The sequence below is a fragment of the Homalodisca vitripennis genome, chromosome X, assembly GCF_021130785.1.
Source record: "Homalodisca vitripennis isolate AUS2020 chromosome X, UT_GWSS_2.1, whole genome shotgun sequence".
Taxonomy (NCBI): Eukaryota; Metazoa; Arthropoda; class Insecta; order Hemiptera; family Cicadellidae; genus Homalodisca; species Homalodisca vitripennis.
Window position 1 is genome coordinate 27,379,915 of NC_060215.1, and position 19,742 is coordinate 27,399,656.

General features: G+C 33.4%; 1 protein-coding gene across 2 annotated transcripts in view; it reads left to right on the plus strand.

Moving 5' to 3' along the window:
• Positions 1–19,742, plus strand: part of LOC124368829 (unconventional myosin-Va) — a 147,304-nt gene that overhangs the window by 107,008 nt on the left and 20,554 nt on the right. For both annotated transcript variants that reach the window (XM_046826238.1, XM_046826237.1), the window contains exons 26-30: positions 4,318–4,411; positions 9,714–9,863; positions 12,226–12,326; positions 13,972–14,121; positions 14,567–14,665. In XM_046826238.1, coding sequence (XP_046682194.1) covers positions 4,318–4,411; positions 9,714–9,863; positions 12,226–12,326; positions 13,972–14,121; positions 14,567–14,665 — 594 coding nt within the window. The remainder of the gene's footprint in view (positions 1–4,317; positions 4,412–9,713; positions 9,864–12,225; positions 12,327–13,971; positions 14,122–14,566; positions 14,666–19,742) is intronic.

The window sequence follows — 19,742 nt, forward strand, 5'->3', positions numbered from 1 at the left end:
CTGCAGGTATAGCAATTTATATTAATAATAATTTTCAAAATGTTAACTGTAAGCCATTGCAGTTGAATATTTATAAAAGAATTAGAAATGTGTTATTTATAGGCGATATAAACATTAATATCTCGAATATGTTTAATGATTCTGTAAATAACCATAAAACTTTGATGGCTGTAAATCGGTTTTAATGTTTAACCCTAGAACTGTTAATCGACATAATTTTGTCGGTCAAACATTCCCTCGTATAATTACTTTTTACAATATACTCCGGTAACGTATCGATATAATTCATGCACCATTAGATTCGGGAAGAAAAATGCTAGGGAACAGATGAGTTTTATTCCTCTTTGTATTATGGTTATGACGTAGCAAGCTTGTCATTTTGAACGTAAAAGAAAACGACGCAGTTTGTTGTGACTGCCATATTGCCACTGCCGTTCTGTATCACTTTCGTGCCGAGCTGTGGATATTTGTAAGTTTTAATAGTTTTACGCGTGTTTTAGTGTTGTATTTAATGTGTAGTGTGTTGTTTGATGTCGTAGTAGTGTAAACATATATATTTTAGAATAAATCAATTTCTATTTACTGAAATATGTTTGAGAAATTACCGGCTTTGTGTAGGCTATGGCAAAATGACTTGGCTAAAATTCATTTCACATAGTTTGTTATTGTTTTCACTTACTAAACAAAAAATGCAAAATTTTTGAATAATGGCAAAATGCAACTTTTTTTACTTTTCAAAAAACAATGTATGGTAATTATTTATTAGTACTGTATATTCTATTTTATTCTAAGTAATAAAATATGCAATATAACATGTATTCATAGATAAATGTATTAGCAAAACTTGTTTTACCAAAGTCTTACGTGTACACCTGATTTTCAGAATTTATACGCATCGCTGCTTTTTGTTCTATAGCTTTATGATGCTTTCATAAATGTGTATAATGTTTATGTTTTTCTGAAACTAGATAAAATTTGACACAGAATGGCTATCTCACTTTTAAATATATCTCACTATAACTTCATTTGCTAGGTATGGTCCCCCCAAATTTAAGAAATATTTTTAGTAAATTTTATATTTGATTAAAAAAAGTGTTTATTAAAAAATTTTGTTTGGTTAATCTTACAATATAGTATAATTCTACGTTTAATCCTGAACACAAAAATATATACTTTTCTTTATATTGCTTTTATTTTATATTTTTAATAATTTTTTTTAAAACAACCTTGCGCGAAGCTCCAAAACAGCCCGACACTACAGGATGAAATGACCGCCAGTTCTAGGGTTAATACAGGAGCCAACACGAGTTTCGGAACAGTCTGAAAATTGTATAGATCATGTGTATATGAGAGTATCTGATAAGAATAAGATTGTTATAGAAGCGTCTGTGATACATGCAGGCATGACGGACCATTCAATGTTGAATGTGATTGTTCAGGTTTGTGGTGGAGGAGTCGGGGGAGACGAGTCTGTGATTCCCTCTCCTGCTCCCACCCCCCGCTATCACACTGATTATTCTAGGATAGATAGATAAGCTGCTAAGAGGCGCTAATTGGACTGATGTCTACAACCAGACGAATGCGTCTATTGCGTTTGATGAATTCTTAAATGTATTATGTGAATCATTGTTGCAACGTAAAGTAGAGATAACAGAAAATAAGATGTTGGGGGCTAAAAACCCATGGATTAATGATTTTATTTGCTCAAAAATTAAGAGGAGAAATCACATTTTTGAACTAGTTAAGAAACACTCACATAATGAAAAACTGAAGCAGTATTATTTAAAATTTAGAAACAAATTGCAGAAAGAAATAAGGGAACGAAAGGAGAATTTTTTTAAAGGAAACATTTGATAGCTGGAACGGTAATTCTAAAGCTACATGGAAAGTGTTAAATGAAATAACTGGTCAAACTAGGCATTATAATCCAGCAGTAACACTAGAAATTAATGACATACCTGTTGTTGATTTCTTATCTGTGGCAAACTGTTTCAATGACTGGTTTTTAAAATATAGTCAGTAATCTAGATTTACATAATATTCAACCTCAACAATTTTCTTTAATGCACTACAAAAATCAGTTTCTGAATAAATATGTGGTAAATTAAATTTTTATTATTCCAGTTTTACCTGAAGAATTGGCAAGTGTAATTAAATCTTTAAAAAATAACACATCACCTGGATTGGATGGTATCAGTTCATTCTTGCTAAAAATAATTTTCCTAAAATCATTGATGTCCTGTTGTACATAATAAATTTAAGTTTTAGTAGTGGACTCTTTCCAACACGATTAAAAAATGCAGTTGTTATACCAGTTTTCAAAAGTGGGTCTAGATTTAAAAGCAGCAATTATCGTCCAATTTCCTTACTTTCATGCTTCTCAAAGATCTTTGAGAAACTAATAAAACAGAAATTGTTAAAATTTTTGGAAATGACAGATTTTTTTAGTAATAACCAGTTTGGTTTCAGATCTGGATTGAATACAGAGAATGCTCTTTCAAATTTTATGGCAAATGTAAATGATGCTTTGAATGAAGGGAAATGTATTAGTGGCCTTTTCCTTGATAGTATAAAAAAAAGATTTTTATACTGTTGATCACAAAATTTTTTTAGAAAAATTATATCAGTGTGGAGTGCGAGATGTTGCCTATAAATGGTTTGAGAGTTATCTGCAAGATAGGAGGCAGTGTGTTAGGATAAATTCTGTTTTAAGTGAAACAGGAACAATAAAGCAAGGTTTACCTCAGGGATCTGTCATGGGTGCAATTTTATTTATCTTATATATAAATGATTTATGTAATGGCAGGTTTCAAGGAAATATAACTTCTTTTGCTGATGACACGGCACTAGTTATACTAATTCGAATTGGAATAATATTAAGTCAGATATGGAAAATTACCTGGAGGCACTTCAGTGGTGGTTTAGTATGAACCACATGCTGCTAAGTGAAAAAAAACAAAGTATATCAATTTTAGTCTAAGGAAAGATGTCTATTTTGATGCTCAAATATATTATAAATGTTCAGATTGTCTTGGTATTCAAACAGTATGTAAGACAAATAAGTGTGCTGTAGTGGAAAGAACCTCAAGTATTAAGTATTTAGGAATTCATGTTGACAGGGAGGTAAATTGGAAAGTTCATGTCAATAATCTGAAAAATAAAATCAATAATGCCTTAAGATGCTTTTATTTCCTGAAAACTTTATGGAATGAAAGGGTTTTGCGTATCTTATATTTTTCTTTAATACAAAGTTGAATTGAATATGGAATCACCTTTTGGGCAGCACTAGGGACACTTACTTAAACATAATATATTATCAACAGAAACATGTAGTCAGATTAATTTTAAATAAAAAAAAAGATTGAACGTTCTCGTCCACTTTTTGTTAAACTACAAATTTTGCCAGTTAGGTATATTTTTGTTTATAAAGTTTTAAAAATATCTTTTTGTAAAATTTGGTAACATGCCACAGAATTCGTTAGATTATAAACAGAAATTAAGATCAAAAATCAATTTCCAATACCAAAACCAAATAACACTTATTTTACCAAAACTTTGAATTTTATAGCACCAAGAATATTTAATAAACTACCTAATGATATCAAGCAATCTCACTGTGGCAGGATTTTCTTGAAAAGACTTAGAGAATAGTTGTTGACTCTGGATAATCTTGATTCATTGATTAAAATTCAACATTAGTTATTTGATCATCAATTAGTAGTATTTGTCAATTATTTATACTCTTTAATATAATATTAACTACAATTATTATCATAAATTCACTGCTTGTTCATAAGTGAATTATTTCTTGCTAATTACAACTCTTAATTTGAAAGCAATCATGAAAACAAATTTAAGCATTGGGTGATGAAAAAAATATAAAGAATCAAATTTTATTATCTGATTGCTGTTTAACTAAGTAAAATGTAAGTTAAAGGAACCTCCTATTAGGCAAAGTGCCTTGGAGGCGCGAATTTTTCTTATTTTTCTTTTCTATTTAAGAATATAATCGATAATATAATATAAAAGAGTCCTATTTATTTATATATTGATGATTGTATTTATGAAACTGCTAAAGTATTTTGCAAATTGAGAAAATAAAGAATTTATTATTTATTATTATTATTATAGTGAACTCAAAATTATTGATACAAATTAAAAACATTTTTACATTTACAATATCAAATGAATAATATTCTTTCTTTTTAAAGAATAAAGAGTTTATAAAATATAGCTAAGTGTAAATAAAGAGGGGGAGGGGTTTCCCAGAATTTGTTTATTTGGTAAAAATTAACAAAGTACTCTTTGTAATACCAGGAGTTACAAGAGAAACATGACCGGATCGCAGAGCAGCACAGGAAGCTGAAGAAGCTGTACCGGGATCTGAACAGGAGGATGAAGGATGCCGGTGGTAAGTATTAACCCTTAGCGAGCCACAAATAAATAACCAAAACTACTCCTAAGAGCCATACACCTTAAAAATAAAAAAATTCCTACATACCAAAACCAATTTTTTTTTTATAATTCTTATAACATAACAGGTAAAAAAAAAACGACAAAATATTTTTTTCACTCTTTATTGTTAATTTACAGCCAAAAAATGGTAAAATCATAATTTCACTGAAAAAATTTAATTTTGACATTCTATGTGTTCATATATAAAATTAACAATAGTTGAACACAATTATTGTTATATTTTACAAAAAACAAGCATATAGTAATTTGTATTTAGAGAAAATATAAAGAATATAGTAAAAATTTATATATATACAAATTAAATAAAATCAATTAACTAAAAAAAAAACTTGACAATAAAGCCCTACATCACGATAATAATACATAAACTACACTGCAAATTGATTAAAAATATTGATTAAAATCAAAATTGAAAAGATAAATATGCGGATCGAAAATGGAAGGGCGAATAAACATCTAACCTCAAGGAAGGCTACAGGCGGACTGAGCGCGCATCAGTAGACGTCGTTGGCTCTGCGGGAGACTATGAACATCCGGCCGCCCACTATTTTGTCGATCGAACAAGAGCCGTGACCTTCAAAGTAGACACGAACGATTGTCTCTTGTTTAGATAAACCTTGTTTGACAGTTTTTACTAAGTTTGTTACCCAGAAATGCTTTTAAATAATATTCAAATAAAAAATTGATTTTGCGTCAGTGGACGTCGTTGGCTTTTAGCACTAGTTTAGGCATGACGTCTAGTAACGTCGTTGGCTCGGTAAGGGTTAAGAGTCCTTTTTTTAAACTCCTTTTTTTCTAGAAAGCATTTTAAAATCGCGATAAAATTGATATTCCACTTCCTAAAAATAACCAAATTTGTGACCAGAAATTAAGAACAGAGTCTAAGAGTCTAAAAAATTATAAGAATTAGAATTAGTTTATTCAATTGGCAATGGTAAATTGTACGGAACATGTCACAAATCTACTGTTAAAATTAACAACAAAGTTGTACAGCCAGAGTCAAATATAAAAAAAAAATAAACGTTAGACTAAGCTAAGTATTCGTCAATATAGTAAAATAATTAACCATTAAAAATCTCTTTTATAAAATTTAAAATTATTCACAGGAAGACTTAATGTGTATAAGCAAATTGTTGTATATTTATTGCAAGTTAAGTATAGCAGTATACTTAGTTATACTGTTTTGTGTTGCACTATACAATACCAGATCCTTAAGTTTAACCTATTGCTTGTTTGACACTCACTGTTACTGTAAACAGTTGTGGGTATTGTTTCACAACAGTTGTGTTTCAAACTTTTTAACCTAATTAATACATTTTTACATTGAGATCTAACTGGTACTTTACAATCTAATAGCTCGTTATAAAATCAAAATGTTTAGATTTTTAATATTAAAAAACGACTCCATGAATGATACATAATTGATGATTATGCTGTCAATGACTGATCAATGATACATATCATTTACTCTCTCTCTCTCTCTCATCCTATATATATATATATTCATTATCTCATTTCTTAGCGATATTAAGGTATCGGCAATTCTAAATAATGCAACACCTTCCCTCAATTTAAGAAAGAGTAAAATCAACAGGGGTGTGTTAAATAACTTGGGAAGTCCTATTTCTTAAACTATTATTATTAGTGATGTGTCGAAGCTGAATTTTCAAACAAGTCTATTGGCAGACAACAGCTGATTGGCAATACACAAATTACTACCACTAAAACATGTATTGTTATACTTTATGTATGAGAAAACACACATAGATAACCTAATTGACAAATTACCATAGTTTTTTAAATAATATTTTGTTTATAGTTGGTGTTTTCTGTGTCTACGTTCATGCATCCCTGTGCATTTGTTACATGTATGAATGGATGTCTGCTTTTCAGCGGTAAACAAACAGACATCCGTTAAAATTTGTTTATCACAAAATTTTTGTATTTGTATAAATATGGCCTCTATAAGAATATATGTATGATTATATCTTAAAATTTTTTTATCACACACACACACATATGTCAGGCACATATGTCAGTTTCCACAGAAGAGAAATTTAAAGGCGTTGTATGTTAGTTGAATAAAACACTTTTATTTAACACAGGCAAGAAAACAAATTCATTATATGAAATTACTTAGATATTCCCATACAAAGTTATAACAGCTGTTTGAAATGTCCACCTTGATTCTGTATACACTTCATACAACGACTGAGAACAGAATCACAAATTTTTTGCAATAAAGGTTTATCGTTGTTAACAAGTTCTAATGCATTTCTAATTAGGTTTCTGAGTTCGTCAAGATTTTGCGGTTTTGAAGCATATACAGTCTCCTTTATACCCTTAAAGTGAAAAATCACATGGGGTCAGGTCTGGCGAGCGCGCAGGCCAATCGATTGTACCACGGTGACCAATCCATTCATTAAATGTGTTATTTAAAAAATCTCGAACTTGGATACCGAAATGTCCTGGGGCACCGTCTTGTTGCCAGATGAGCAAATGAATATTGAAAACAGGATTGTTTCTGAGCTTGGGAACTACTACTTCTTGCATCAACCGTAAGTAACTCTCTGAGTTAACATTTCCTTGAAGAAAATAAGGACCAATCAGTGCAGTACTTGAAATACCTCCCCATACCATAACACAAGGCTCATTGAGTTCTGCTTGGATTACTTATGAGGATTTACATCCGACCAGTAAAGGCTGTTGTGCCGATTAACACATCCATTTAGTTTGAAACATGCCTCATCACACGACAAAATTGATCACAAGAAATTTGGATCAGCCTCTGAGCGGATAATTATTGTTTCATAGAATTCCAATCATCTATCGGAATCATCCTCGTGAAGCGCTTGGAGTAAAGATGGACGGTATGGCTTAAATTTTAATTACTTTAACATTCTTTGCACAATTCTTGATATTTCTAGTCCAGCAGATGCCTTACAAGTCGATTTATCGGGACTGGCTAAAAAAGCTTGAGCAACTGTCTGCAGGTTTTCTTCGTTGCAAATTAATCGTGGACAACCACACTTCGGGGCATTTAAAACGCTTCCTGTGTTTTCAAATTTCTTATTTAACTTCCGTATATACTGTCGAGTGGGTATCGCAAAACCTGGATATTCACCACCAAATTCTTCAATAATTATAGCAGTATTTTTATTATGTTTCCACCAAAACTGAAGGATATAAGCTCATTGTTAGTTCATAACATTTTAAAAACATACACAAACAAATAACAAATGCAAAGAGTTTCACTTAACACTAGCCACTGCAACAGACATCAATGAACTTACTCCGTGTTGCTACAAACTTAACATTGTTACCAACCTATCAAAACAAAATATCCCAATTTCTGGGGAAACTAATATCAAAATTCAGAATTGAAAATTGAGACCAAAGTTTGGTGTTGGAATTAATATTATTATATCAATCCATCTAATAGAAATAATGTTACAATTATTATATAATCACGCTATACTCTTATTTTTATTACAGAATGGCATGTTGGGTGTTGCTTACTTTAAGTTATTATGTGCAATATACAATAGCCATCCATAAAGTAATGTATGTTTTGGTTGTGGGAGAAGGTGCCACCTTGGAACTCAGTAGCACATGGTTATTCCTGCTTCTTCCGGGTGCAGTGACATTGTTTAAAATGTACATCCCATCATTTGCAATATGTGAGCTGTAAATCAATTGTTGTTGGCAAAAAGCTCTACACTCACACAAATCCATTAACAACTTATGGAAGGGTATGGTGAGGACATAATGTGTGGAGGAGGTGTGAGACAGTGGTGCATTGTTTTTAAAAATAGAATCACTAATGTTCACAAAAAGGACCAAAATGACTGACTCACCATCTTGACAGATGAACTGGTGGCTAGAGTGAATAAAAAAAAGTTCATCAAAACCGCCATTTCATGGTCGCAGACATTTAGAATCATTATTTTGACATTTTCCAAATTTCAAGGTGTTTACTGCATAACGTTTTTACACAAAAACTCGGGTATCACATGTTTTGTTGCCAGATTAGGGGGAAGGGGTTGAAAAGCCGATTCTGTTATCTCGATTTGTTTGGAGACCACAAAGAAAAGTAGCATAAGAGTGAGTCTTTAAAATGAAATAATATTTACTTCCTCATATTGGAATACATATTTCCTCATGTTGTGTATTTTATTCCTAAATGTTACTTTCAGAACAGCTTTCGTATTATGTACTGGCCCAAACTGTTGTTACTATAAATGAACAAAACTACCTAATTTGTAGATTAATTTTCTTTCCATGTTATCACGAATCTCCTGAAGGCTGTAAAAGCACTTTTAGCAGTGGCTATTGTGGATATTAAAGTATCACAGAACACTGTTTCACGCTTGTGGTACAGTATCCACGTAATATATTGTTGGTACAAAAGTTTTTGCTTTGTAACATGCAGCTATGGACTCATATTGAAAATAAAGTTGAAAGTAGATTAGGTATCACTAAATAAATGATATAATACACTACATATAAAGTAGAAGACTGATTAACGTAGCTTAGCGGGACCAATTACCTCCGATACCGAAAAACTTGGATAATACAGAGATTGCAATAAATCATCTTAATTTACAGAAAACTCAATAGTGGTTAATAAAATGGTTTATTCATGTAATAAGTTACTGCATTACAGCCCCTTGTATAGAATATAAATCATATAAAAATATTACTACTTTCCAAAACATTGTTATTGGTTTTTGCTATAAGTTCTTCCGTCTTTTTGTACCGCAATGTTATGCCAATGCTGAAGAAACATTTTGTCATGGGCTATCCTCTCCTCTTGCTGTTTGATGTAACCTTTAGCTGCTTCCAAATCTTCAACCCACCAGATTGAGAAATTTTAAGAACGAATTTGTCTGTATCGTTGTCTTGATCTGTTATGTGTTGTATTTTGATGGTTACCCATATCAGCAATATCTTTGTATGTCATCTGGTAATCTCAGTTGTTATGAAGCCATTCTTCAAAATCAATATTGGGTAGTAAGTAAACGTGACATACAACCCATCTGTAACCAATAACCCCGGCACCTTTATTGCTCAAACTAACAACGGCCAGTAGTGCCTTGCACACAGCATGGCTTGATGCCACAATTTTGTGCTCTAAACACATTTAAAACAAACCTTATGCCCTTGGTTAACCTTGAGGATATGATAATTGGAACTTGGATTTCTATTATATTTTCATTTATTTGTATGTGTTTCAGTAAGTGATTTAGTCGGAACACAAGTTTCAACTGTAGTAGAGCAAGTACCATCCAATCAGCCAATTGTGCGCAAGAAGGAACGCAAGTTCAATGGAATGTTCGAGTTCAAAAAGGGTGATGAGAACATCATCGTCAGGCATCTAATTTATGGTACAGAATGTTTTTTTAGAGTTTAAAACTTACTTCTCTTTCCAACTTCAACAGCTCATTACTAAACTAAGTCAAGTGTTAGATTTGCTTAGTAATAATAAAATACATTACTGAAAGTTTTATTCATTTTAGTGATGAAATAATTATAAAATCGTATAAAAAGTTCAAGCATAGAAAATCTGATTTTTTTTATAACAATTTTTAAGAAAAAAAGTTTTAATGAAACTAATTTTATTTTAATTAAAACTATCTTAACATATTATGTGCGTTTAACTTTGAACACCTTTTAAAGAGTATGCTAGTTTGTTGGCAGTTTCACATCTGAGACTCTACTTTTAACACGGAGCTAAAGTTTAAAACTGCATTATAAATAGGAATTTGTTTCAAATCTATAAATGTTTCAATCAGAAACTTAGATTCTACTATCACAATGCTTATGAATTGTTAAAAATACGATTACCTGTTACACAGTTTCTTATAGGAAAATATACAGGGTCTGTTCAATAACTATCGGGACTGGTTCCAAAAATCAAAATTTATTGCATGTATCATTACAGTTACTTAATAATCTTCAAAATAAATTCTCCCTGCATTGATACACTAAGTGCGGCGTGTCTGCCACCTGTCAAAAGCCTGCTGGAAGTCGGTTTCCAGAATACTGTTGAGAATCTTTGTCATAGCCTCTTAAACCGACTCAATGGAGTCGAACTGATGCCCTTTGAGCTCTCTTTTAATTTCGTGGAAAGAAGAAAAAGTCTGATTGAGCCAGGTTTGGGCTGTAGGGGGGTGAGGCAACGTTGCCAAGCTGAATTTCGCCAGTAGCTGCCGCACAACAATCGCCCCCTAGCACGGCACATTGTCATAGTGAAGTTTCCAATTCTTCACAATGGCTGGTCACATGCACATTACATGATTTCGCAGGCGTGTCAGTACTTGCATGTAAATTGCAGCATTTATAGTCGTTCCAGTAGGCACAAACTCCTTGTGAACAATGCCACGTTGATCAGATAAAATAATCAGCATGGTTTAATTTTTTATTTTAACATCCAAGCTTTTCTGGGACCCTTGCGTATGCCACTCTGAGCTTTGATGTTTTGTTTTGTGGTCGTACTGGAACACCCACAATTCACAGCCGGTAATAACGTTGTCGAAAAAATTGTCATCTTTCTGGACGCAGTCCAAAATTTCTTGTAAAATTCCACCCGTGACAGTTTTTGTTTCCCGCTCAAGACTTTCAGCACCAGCTTCACGCACACTTTCCTCATCGGAAGATCCTCTGTTACAATGATGTGTCTCCTCACTGATAAGGGCGATGGTTAAACGCCTGTCAGAGTCCAAAACTGTTTTCATTTTGGCTACCTAAGCATCGGTACGAGCGGTTGTCGGGCATCGGTCGTCGTCTTTTGTGCCACTCAAATACTCTTGTGCGGCTTAACGCATCATCCCCATAAGCCTGTTTAATGAGTTCATGGGTTTTGGATGTGGATTTCCTGAGTTTAAAGCATAACTTCACAACATAGCATTGCTCGATGGTTCACCCCATGCAGGTGTGATGACACCATTAAAAATCACATGTCACAAAAATTCACCTCCTGTCTCAACGTATGTCCACCAGGGGCTGAATTAAAGTACACCTGAGTGGTGGGGACTCCTCTACTGAGGCGAACCAGTTAGAGCCCTCTCCACCGCTCCGTTGAGGATATAGCAAACCAATCCCGATTCTTATTGAACAGACCCTGTATACTGAATATACATGTTTAAAATACAATTTATTCTATTTAGCCTGTATTTAATTTGTGATTGTTGATATTACTTGGCCAGCCGTAAGATGATGCCAAGTATAATGTTTGGCCGTATTATCATCAAATGCTAATCACAAACAACATAACATGTTTGTTTTGTAATAATTTATTTTTAAACTTATAACATAGTAATTCTAGCTATTTCCAAACCACATTAATATTGCTATGACGTCTATATAGTCACGTTATATAAAAATATAAAAAAATATTCCAGACCTGTTTAGTTGGCCAATTTGTTTTAAAGTTATTGAAGTTGTAAGGGATTTTAAAAACCTACAACAGTATTTATATTACTATGTATTAGTTTTAATTTTAAATCAGAAAAGCAGAAAAGTTTTTGAGTTAATTTTAAAGTTTTAAATTGAACATTTGATCTGTTAATCTTTTTACACAAGTTAGTCTTCAATCATTTAGAACCTGCACTTTCAGTGAAAATCATTCAACACAAATTAAAAGGCTTATGCTAATGTACACCAATTAATGCCTTACTATATAGTGGGAAATAACTAATGTGAACAGATTAAAAAATTGGTGTAATGCCTTGTGGTATAATGTTACAGATTTGAAGCCCCAAGTGGCTATAAAACTGTTGCCAGGTCTCCCTGCCTACATTATCTTCATGTGTGTTCGTCACACTGATTTCATTAACGACGAAGAGAAGGTATTTAATTACAATTAAACTATTACATAATTTACACAATGTGCATATTGATGCTATATACATTATTTTGATTAGTTAAAATTTGCAAATAATAAAATGTGAAAACTGCATAGAGAAACGTTATATATTTTTTGTAGAAAATAATTTTTTTCATAACCATATAATCTATTTGTACTTCTATGCTCTATATCTTTATTTGTACATAGCAAATTTTATGTATGTACATCTTAATACATATAAAGCTAATGTAAACCTATTTTATATATATATATATATTTTCAATAAACATTGAATCACAAAAAGTACTTGCTCCGCCGGGAGTCGAACCCGGATCTCTCACTTGCCGGGTGAATGTGCTACCATTACACCACAGGGCGCTTACTTTTTCTGATTCACTTATTTTGTATTTGGCCGTATCTGTCACATATGCGTTTAAATAAGCAAACTAACGTATGATCGGAAGACCAAATACCTGTCAAACGACTTTTATTTACATTAAATTGTATAAATGGCAATAGCGTTATTTAATTTCAATAAACATTGAATCACAAAAAGTACTTGCTCCGCCAGGAGTCGAACCCGGATCTCTCACTTGCCGGGTATATATATATAATAACATATTATATATAAATAATATGTTATTAACTCCACATTACAGGGTTATCTTTATATTAGTATAATGAAAAGTCACCTAAAACCCTTTTTTAAATGTTTTTATTGCCATATACTTGTTTCGGTATTCAACCAATATCAGTGTACATTAACCTCTAAATAAATAATAAACCATTAAATATACACATGTGGACCATTTAAACATATGTTAAATTTAAATGACAGAGTTGTTATTTTGATTAGTAATCTGTATTTAATATTTTAATTTTTTTTAAATTGGGTTTGTCTTATTTTTGAGATTGCTATTTAAAATGTTATGAGGATCTTTATTATAATTTAGATGGATGTAATTCTTCTTTTGTTTTTTTTTTTTTAATTTTTTCCTTTCCTTTCCTTTCCATATCTAAAATTTCTATGTTCTTTTCAACATTTGTGTAGTTATGGTCAGTTTCTAACAAGTGTTCAGCAATTTGATTTTATTGTAGACATGTTACTTGTTTTCAAAGCTTGTGTATGTTCCTTAAACATTTTATTAAAATTTCTGCCCGTTTGCCCAATATAATACCTTTCACAGTCACTACAGTTAATTTTGTATACTCCAGATTGTTTGTATAATTCTTGATTGTCATCATTTTGGTTCACTTTGTTTTCAATAAGTTTAAATGAATTATTTCTTGTTTGGTAACTGATGGAAAATTTTGAATTTTGAAAGGTTTTTGAACAGCTTTGTTTAATTTAGTATTGAAAGGTATGCGTATATATATATATATATATATATATATATATATATATATATTTCTGAATTTATTTAGTATTAGGTAGTATTATGTTGGTTTTATTGATTTTTCTTGTTTTCTTCATAATTATTTTGTCTACAATATGTATATATATATATATATATATATATATATATATATATATATATATATTTCTTTTCCAGAATCTTCAATTATAGTTTGTTTTATTGTTTTTCTAAACCACTGCAGAAAACAATTGTTCAACGCATATTCTGATTATATAAATGATTCTATAGGTGCGTAATCTACTGACAGAATTTATAAATTCTATAAAGAAGTTGGTGAGGAAGCGTTCAGATGACATAGAAGTTACTGTGCTGTGGCTGTCAAACACACTGAGGTTGCTGCACAACCTTAAGCAATACAGTGGAGAGAAAACGTTCAAGGTAAGCTTCAACTTCTAAATGTTTGCTTTACAATGAGCAGCTTTGGACAATTACAATAGGACTCTATTTTTGAATATATCAGTACCCTTGGATGTGCTGTATGGAAGATCCCAAGTGCAACTTGAAGTAAAGAATATTTTGTTTTGGTCACATTATCCACAGTGCATAGTTGCTGTAACAGTCATAGTTTTTAAAAATATGAAATATTACATTTTCAAAATATAATTATACAGAAAGTAATAAATCATATGTAATTGTGAGAAATATCTTAGAGAACTGCCAACCCAGCACAGGGAATGGGGTAATAGGATTCTGGTGATGTAGTTGTGATGGGTGTGCTCTTAGTTCCTAACCTTTGGTTTTGTTTACTTCTATAACAATTTTAGCTTAGCGTTAACAGTTGGTAGTTCATACAGTCAACTTGTAATGTGATATTGTGTTTTAGGAGGAGAACACTGCAACTCAGAACGAGCAGAGTTTACACAACTTTGACCTTTCCGAGTACAGGCAGGTCCTCAGCGACATGGCCATCTGGATATACACGGTTAGTAAAAGTAAAAAATAAAGTAAAGAATGTCTTATTTTACCAGGCGAAGTTAGGGCTAAGAAGCCCTCTCTAACACTTAACCTGGGGACCAACGGCTTAAAGGTGACTTCCGAACCACCACCAATGGCTGGGCAGGCGGGCTGCTTGCAAGGACAGGATCGCTCAGCGGTCAACTATCCAAGCAGCGGCCACGCTCGACGTTGCTTGATCTGGTTACCTTGCGATAACCGCCGTACCCGCTAGTAGTTAGTCAGAGTAACTATCAGTCTAGTTTTAAAAACTAACATAACTCCAAATCACAAGTATAGTATTTTTAAAGACACTAATCCAGGCAACAGAAAGTATATTCCCTATTGAAGGAGAATAGAAAAACTATTCCAATTGGACCTACAGGGTCGGATGAAAAGTTTCAGACCTAAAATAGAAAATAATATAATTCTGTCTCAACTGTAACTATTGGAACGAGGGTTTTTGGAAGCATCGTGTCACCGTGCAGGACTAGGCTTGTAGCCGCCTGCACGATGAAGGCCATGGAGTGACCATAATCCTAATTACACAATATCCTCCTGCCAGCTTTGATAAGTATTTAAAGTTATAATTTAAGGACGAATCAGTAAAAGTAAATCGTAAGACAATTTATTAACCGCCAAAGATAAATTACACATATCAACACCAACCCCACGCCGACCTCCCATCACGACAAAACCCGCCCCAACATACTAACAATTTAGAATATACAGTCACCCCCTATAATTTTCCGGCACCTAACCCCCCCCTTGATTATTAAATCAATCCATAGTGTAACACACAATACCACAAACAAATAATTAAACTAAGACTTGCGACAGGTAAGTAAAATCTCCGTCACCGCCACTCGCCGATCAGACGTCTTCCCTCTTCCGTCACTCAATCTAGACTCCCTTATCAAACCACCTGTCCTCCATCCGCACGCGGCTTATCAGAAAGACCGGTCCTAACCGTTGATTCGGCGGTCTGATATATGTGGTGGACAGTCACCACAATCTCCTCCCCTAAAGGAAAAAAAAAAAAAAAAAAAATGGAGAGGAAGTCGGAAGGAAGAAACATATAGTTAATAAAAATTTCAATTTGGAATATCCAAAAATTTTGGGTGCTCTCCACCAATCGAAGAGCGGGTGACGACAGGAGGACCAATTACGTATTGGTAATAGTGATGGAACAAAATAAAAACAAAATCCAACTGTTGGTCTACTCTTGTACTAGTCACCCTTCAAGTAATGACCGAATAGGCGATCGCACCTACCGTTAATATTTTGTATATATTCTAAAACAACGGGAAAATGTCACACACCCACCCCCCGAACAGGAAAGAGTTCGATACAATCAGAAAGTTGTTATGTGATGTGTAGTGTATGTGTAGTGTATGTGAGGGATTAGGATTGAATTCTGGTCATCCTGAAAATCAAATTGCATGTGGATTCCGTGCGGAGAGAGTGGTTTACGCGCCTGGTTTTTGGCGACCTTATAGGTTGTCTTTGTTCTGCTTGCAGTTGATGTGCGTATACAGTCCTGTGGGTTGGTTTAACGATACTTCTAGTGAAGATAGTGTCTTCTTCCAGAGACGAGAGTTTTTTGAGATAATGTGTTTTTGCGCTTACACTGTGGGTACGTCTCTTCTTTAGATGTTGCCGTTCTTGATGCGATGACTTCATTTGCAATTGCAGTGACAACACTGTTTCTTCACATGGTATGTATAGCTTTCAGTTATCCAATGGCCATTGTCAGGGTGGAGAGTTTGGTAAGGATTAATTTATATGGAAAGTGCTCGGAATACACATGCGCGTATTTACAAATATTCACATATTCTTAAATTAGGAATTAATTGGAATATGATAGGATTTTGACGTGTCGTGTGGCGAAGTATTGTAGTATTTTTAGTAATGAGGTAGTATATTTTAAATTAGTGTGTGACATTGCCCATGTTCCCGCAAAGCTAAGGTGCGTAATATACGGCGAAAAATTTTGGGGATGGTCGTCCGGCTGGATCATAACTTGCTTATGCGATATCCAAAAATAGTTCCGTTATATAAAAAAAAATAGATCCACTTTACGATTAACGGTCGGATACACGAATAAATAAATAAGCACACAAATAACAAAGGTATCCCTAACAAGGAAAACATACATTAAGGTATAATAGTGAAATGACAAGGAAAAGTATTTTTAAATATTCCCATTTACAATCAACACCTAACTCATATATTCGCTTGCACAAAATTCATGTAGAATGTAGACGGTGTATATATATCTAGCAATAAATAACATTTAATTATTTAGAAAAACATAGATATTGCAACTTAATGTTCGTTTGATCACATTAAATTTGCAAAATTCACACACAACACACATACGAGCAGCATACGATGCTACGAGTAATAACGATCATTGTATTTCATACGATTAATGCATTTATCATGTTTATATTCGTAACTCGTCTGAATAGTTTAAGACAGGATAAACCTATCTGTTCAACATAACTAAATCAAATCCTAAACACAACATATATTACATACAACATAAATTACACAAAATAGCACAAAATAATTTTTAGTTTTTGTACAATATGACTCCTATAGATTTCCCTACATTTGGTAAGACGTTAGTTGTTAGTAAAAGTAAAGAATAGAATAGAGATGTGTAGATTTTCTTCTTGTCTGATTGTGTATATCTATGGAGAAGAAAAAATTAATTTGACCATGTGATCAACATGTTCAAAAGAATCTATGCATTTCCTGGTTGATAAGCAATCCGGTAAAAGGATGCGCACTAAAAATATAATAAAAAAAGCATCTTTACCACAGATTATTTTACCCAAAAGCTACGTAAAATTGCAATATAGAAAGAATTTATGAAAAAAATTACAATATACAAAGAACTCACCAACCGAGGAAACTCAGACTTCATCTCCATAGTGTGTTCAAAGTGTATATTTAGATACTCCACCAACGATCAACCACAGACCACTGTAGGGAAGCCCTCATAGAAAACTCCCTCAGACTCAGCAGCCGTGCAAGCAGCCGCTAACAGAGGACCCAAAAGTGTAATAATGTGTAAGAAGAATGTTAGAGTGTAAAAGAAGAGGAAAAGAAACATTGAACTAATATCACCTAGGGAGAATTGTGTAGGAATATGGTCGCTTACCACGGACTTAATATTTAGGCATGAAAAACTTCTTTAATTGAGATACATGAGCCTTTCTTATTAACTTCCCATTTGTAGGATTGACGAGTCTAGCTGTGACAGGTGATGTAAAGCATTCCACCACACAAGGTTTGGACCACAGGGGGAGCAGTTTACTGTTGATGTTCTCAGCAGCTTTACTAATTGGATTATTTCGAAACATAACCCAGTCACCCTGTGAGATGTGGGTAGTTGTCCTACCAGCGTTGTATAAGCGTTCCCTAATTGACCTAGCTTTTTTTAAGTTTGAGAGTGAATTGTCCCAACGCTGTTGCATTGTTTGTAGCGGTTCTTGTGCCAGTAATGAATCGAGATTCCATGCCAATTCGAGTGGAAGCTGTATTTCCCGGCCTAGAAATACGCTAGCTGGAGTTGCTTTAGTGCTTTCATGTAATGCCGAGTTAAAAGCTACCTGCAGCCAGTGAATGTTCTCATCCCAAGTCTTGTGGTTATGTCCGTGAAAAATTCGTAGTGCCACCTTAAGATTTTTATTAACCCGCTCAGCATGACTAGGATTCAGGTAGTAAAGCAGAAGTGTAAATATGTTGGATACCGTAAGTCATACACATGTCTGCCATATGTCTAGATTTAAAACTGTGATACGTTATCTGAAACTAAAAATTTTGGGAACCCAAAAAGAGAAAAAACGTTTTTAGACAAAATATCCACTGTAGTTTTTGCTGTAGCATTTCTAGCTGGTAACAGAATAACAAACTTGGAGAACGCATCAACTACCGTCAACAGATATTGGTTGCCTTTGTTTGATCTAGGAAGTTTACCAATGTGACCTATGAATATCTTTTCAAAAGGTCTTGTAACTACTTCCGATGCAAGTTTACCCACTCTAGAGTTTTGAGCCTGCTTGGAACATTGACAAATTTGACATGATCTTACTCGGTCTGCTATACAATTGTATCAAGTTTTTGGGCCCAAAATATTTTAAGAATACGCTTTTGTGTCTTTTTAATGCCCAAGTGAGCTGCAGTTGGGGACTCATGATAATATTTAATAACCATATCGATGAGTTTGTAAGGTAATACCACTCTAGGTGTATGTCTGTCCGATATTTTGTACATCAACACTCCCTGACTAAGTTGATAGTTAGTGGGCCTATTACTCGATTTTATAATCTTTAAGAGATCAGGGTCTTCACGTTGATGAGTACCAATATCTTTAAACATTTCTGGGAATCCTGCCAAGAGTGCCACTTGTGGTAAGGTGGATGGCTTTTCCGATGAATTATTTGCGTGCACTTCAGTTGGTTCACTGTTTTCGAACAGGCGCGATAAACAATCAGCAACTACATTATCCGATCCTTTGATATGTTGTACTTGAAATTTAAACGAATTTATAAATGTAATCCAGCGAGAAATTTTTCCAACTTGACGTGGGTGGTTTAAAAGCCAGGATAATGCCGAGCAATCCGTCTGCAAAAGGAATTCCCTATGTTCAAGATACTGTTGGAATTTGGAAAAGGCAAAGACAACAGCCAGGCATTCAAGTTGAAGAGTGTCATAATTTTGCTCATGCTTGTTTAGTGGTCGCGAAGCAAATGCCACTGGCATCAAGTTGCCGTTATATTCTTGGCTGAGTGAAGCACCTAAGGCGGAGGTTGATGCATCGGTTTGTAAAACAAAAGATCGATTAAAATCTGGCATTTTCAAAACTGCATTTGATGTCAAGGCTGTTTTTAAAGTTTCGAATGCGGATTGTTGTTCAAGCCCCCAGGTAAATTTTACGCCTTTCTTCTTTAGACTATTAAGTGGTTGCGCTATTTTTGCAAATGATTTAATGAATTTAGAATAAAAGGCTGTCATACCCAAGAATCTATTTAGCTGTTTCAAGTTTTTAGGAG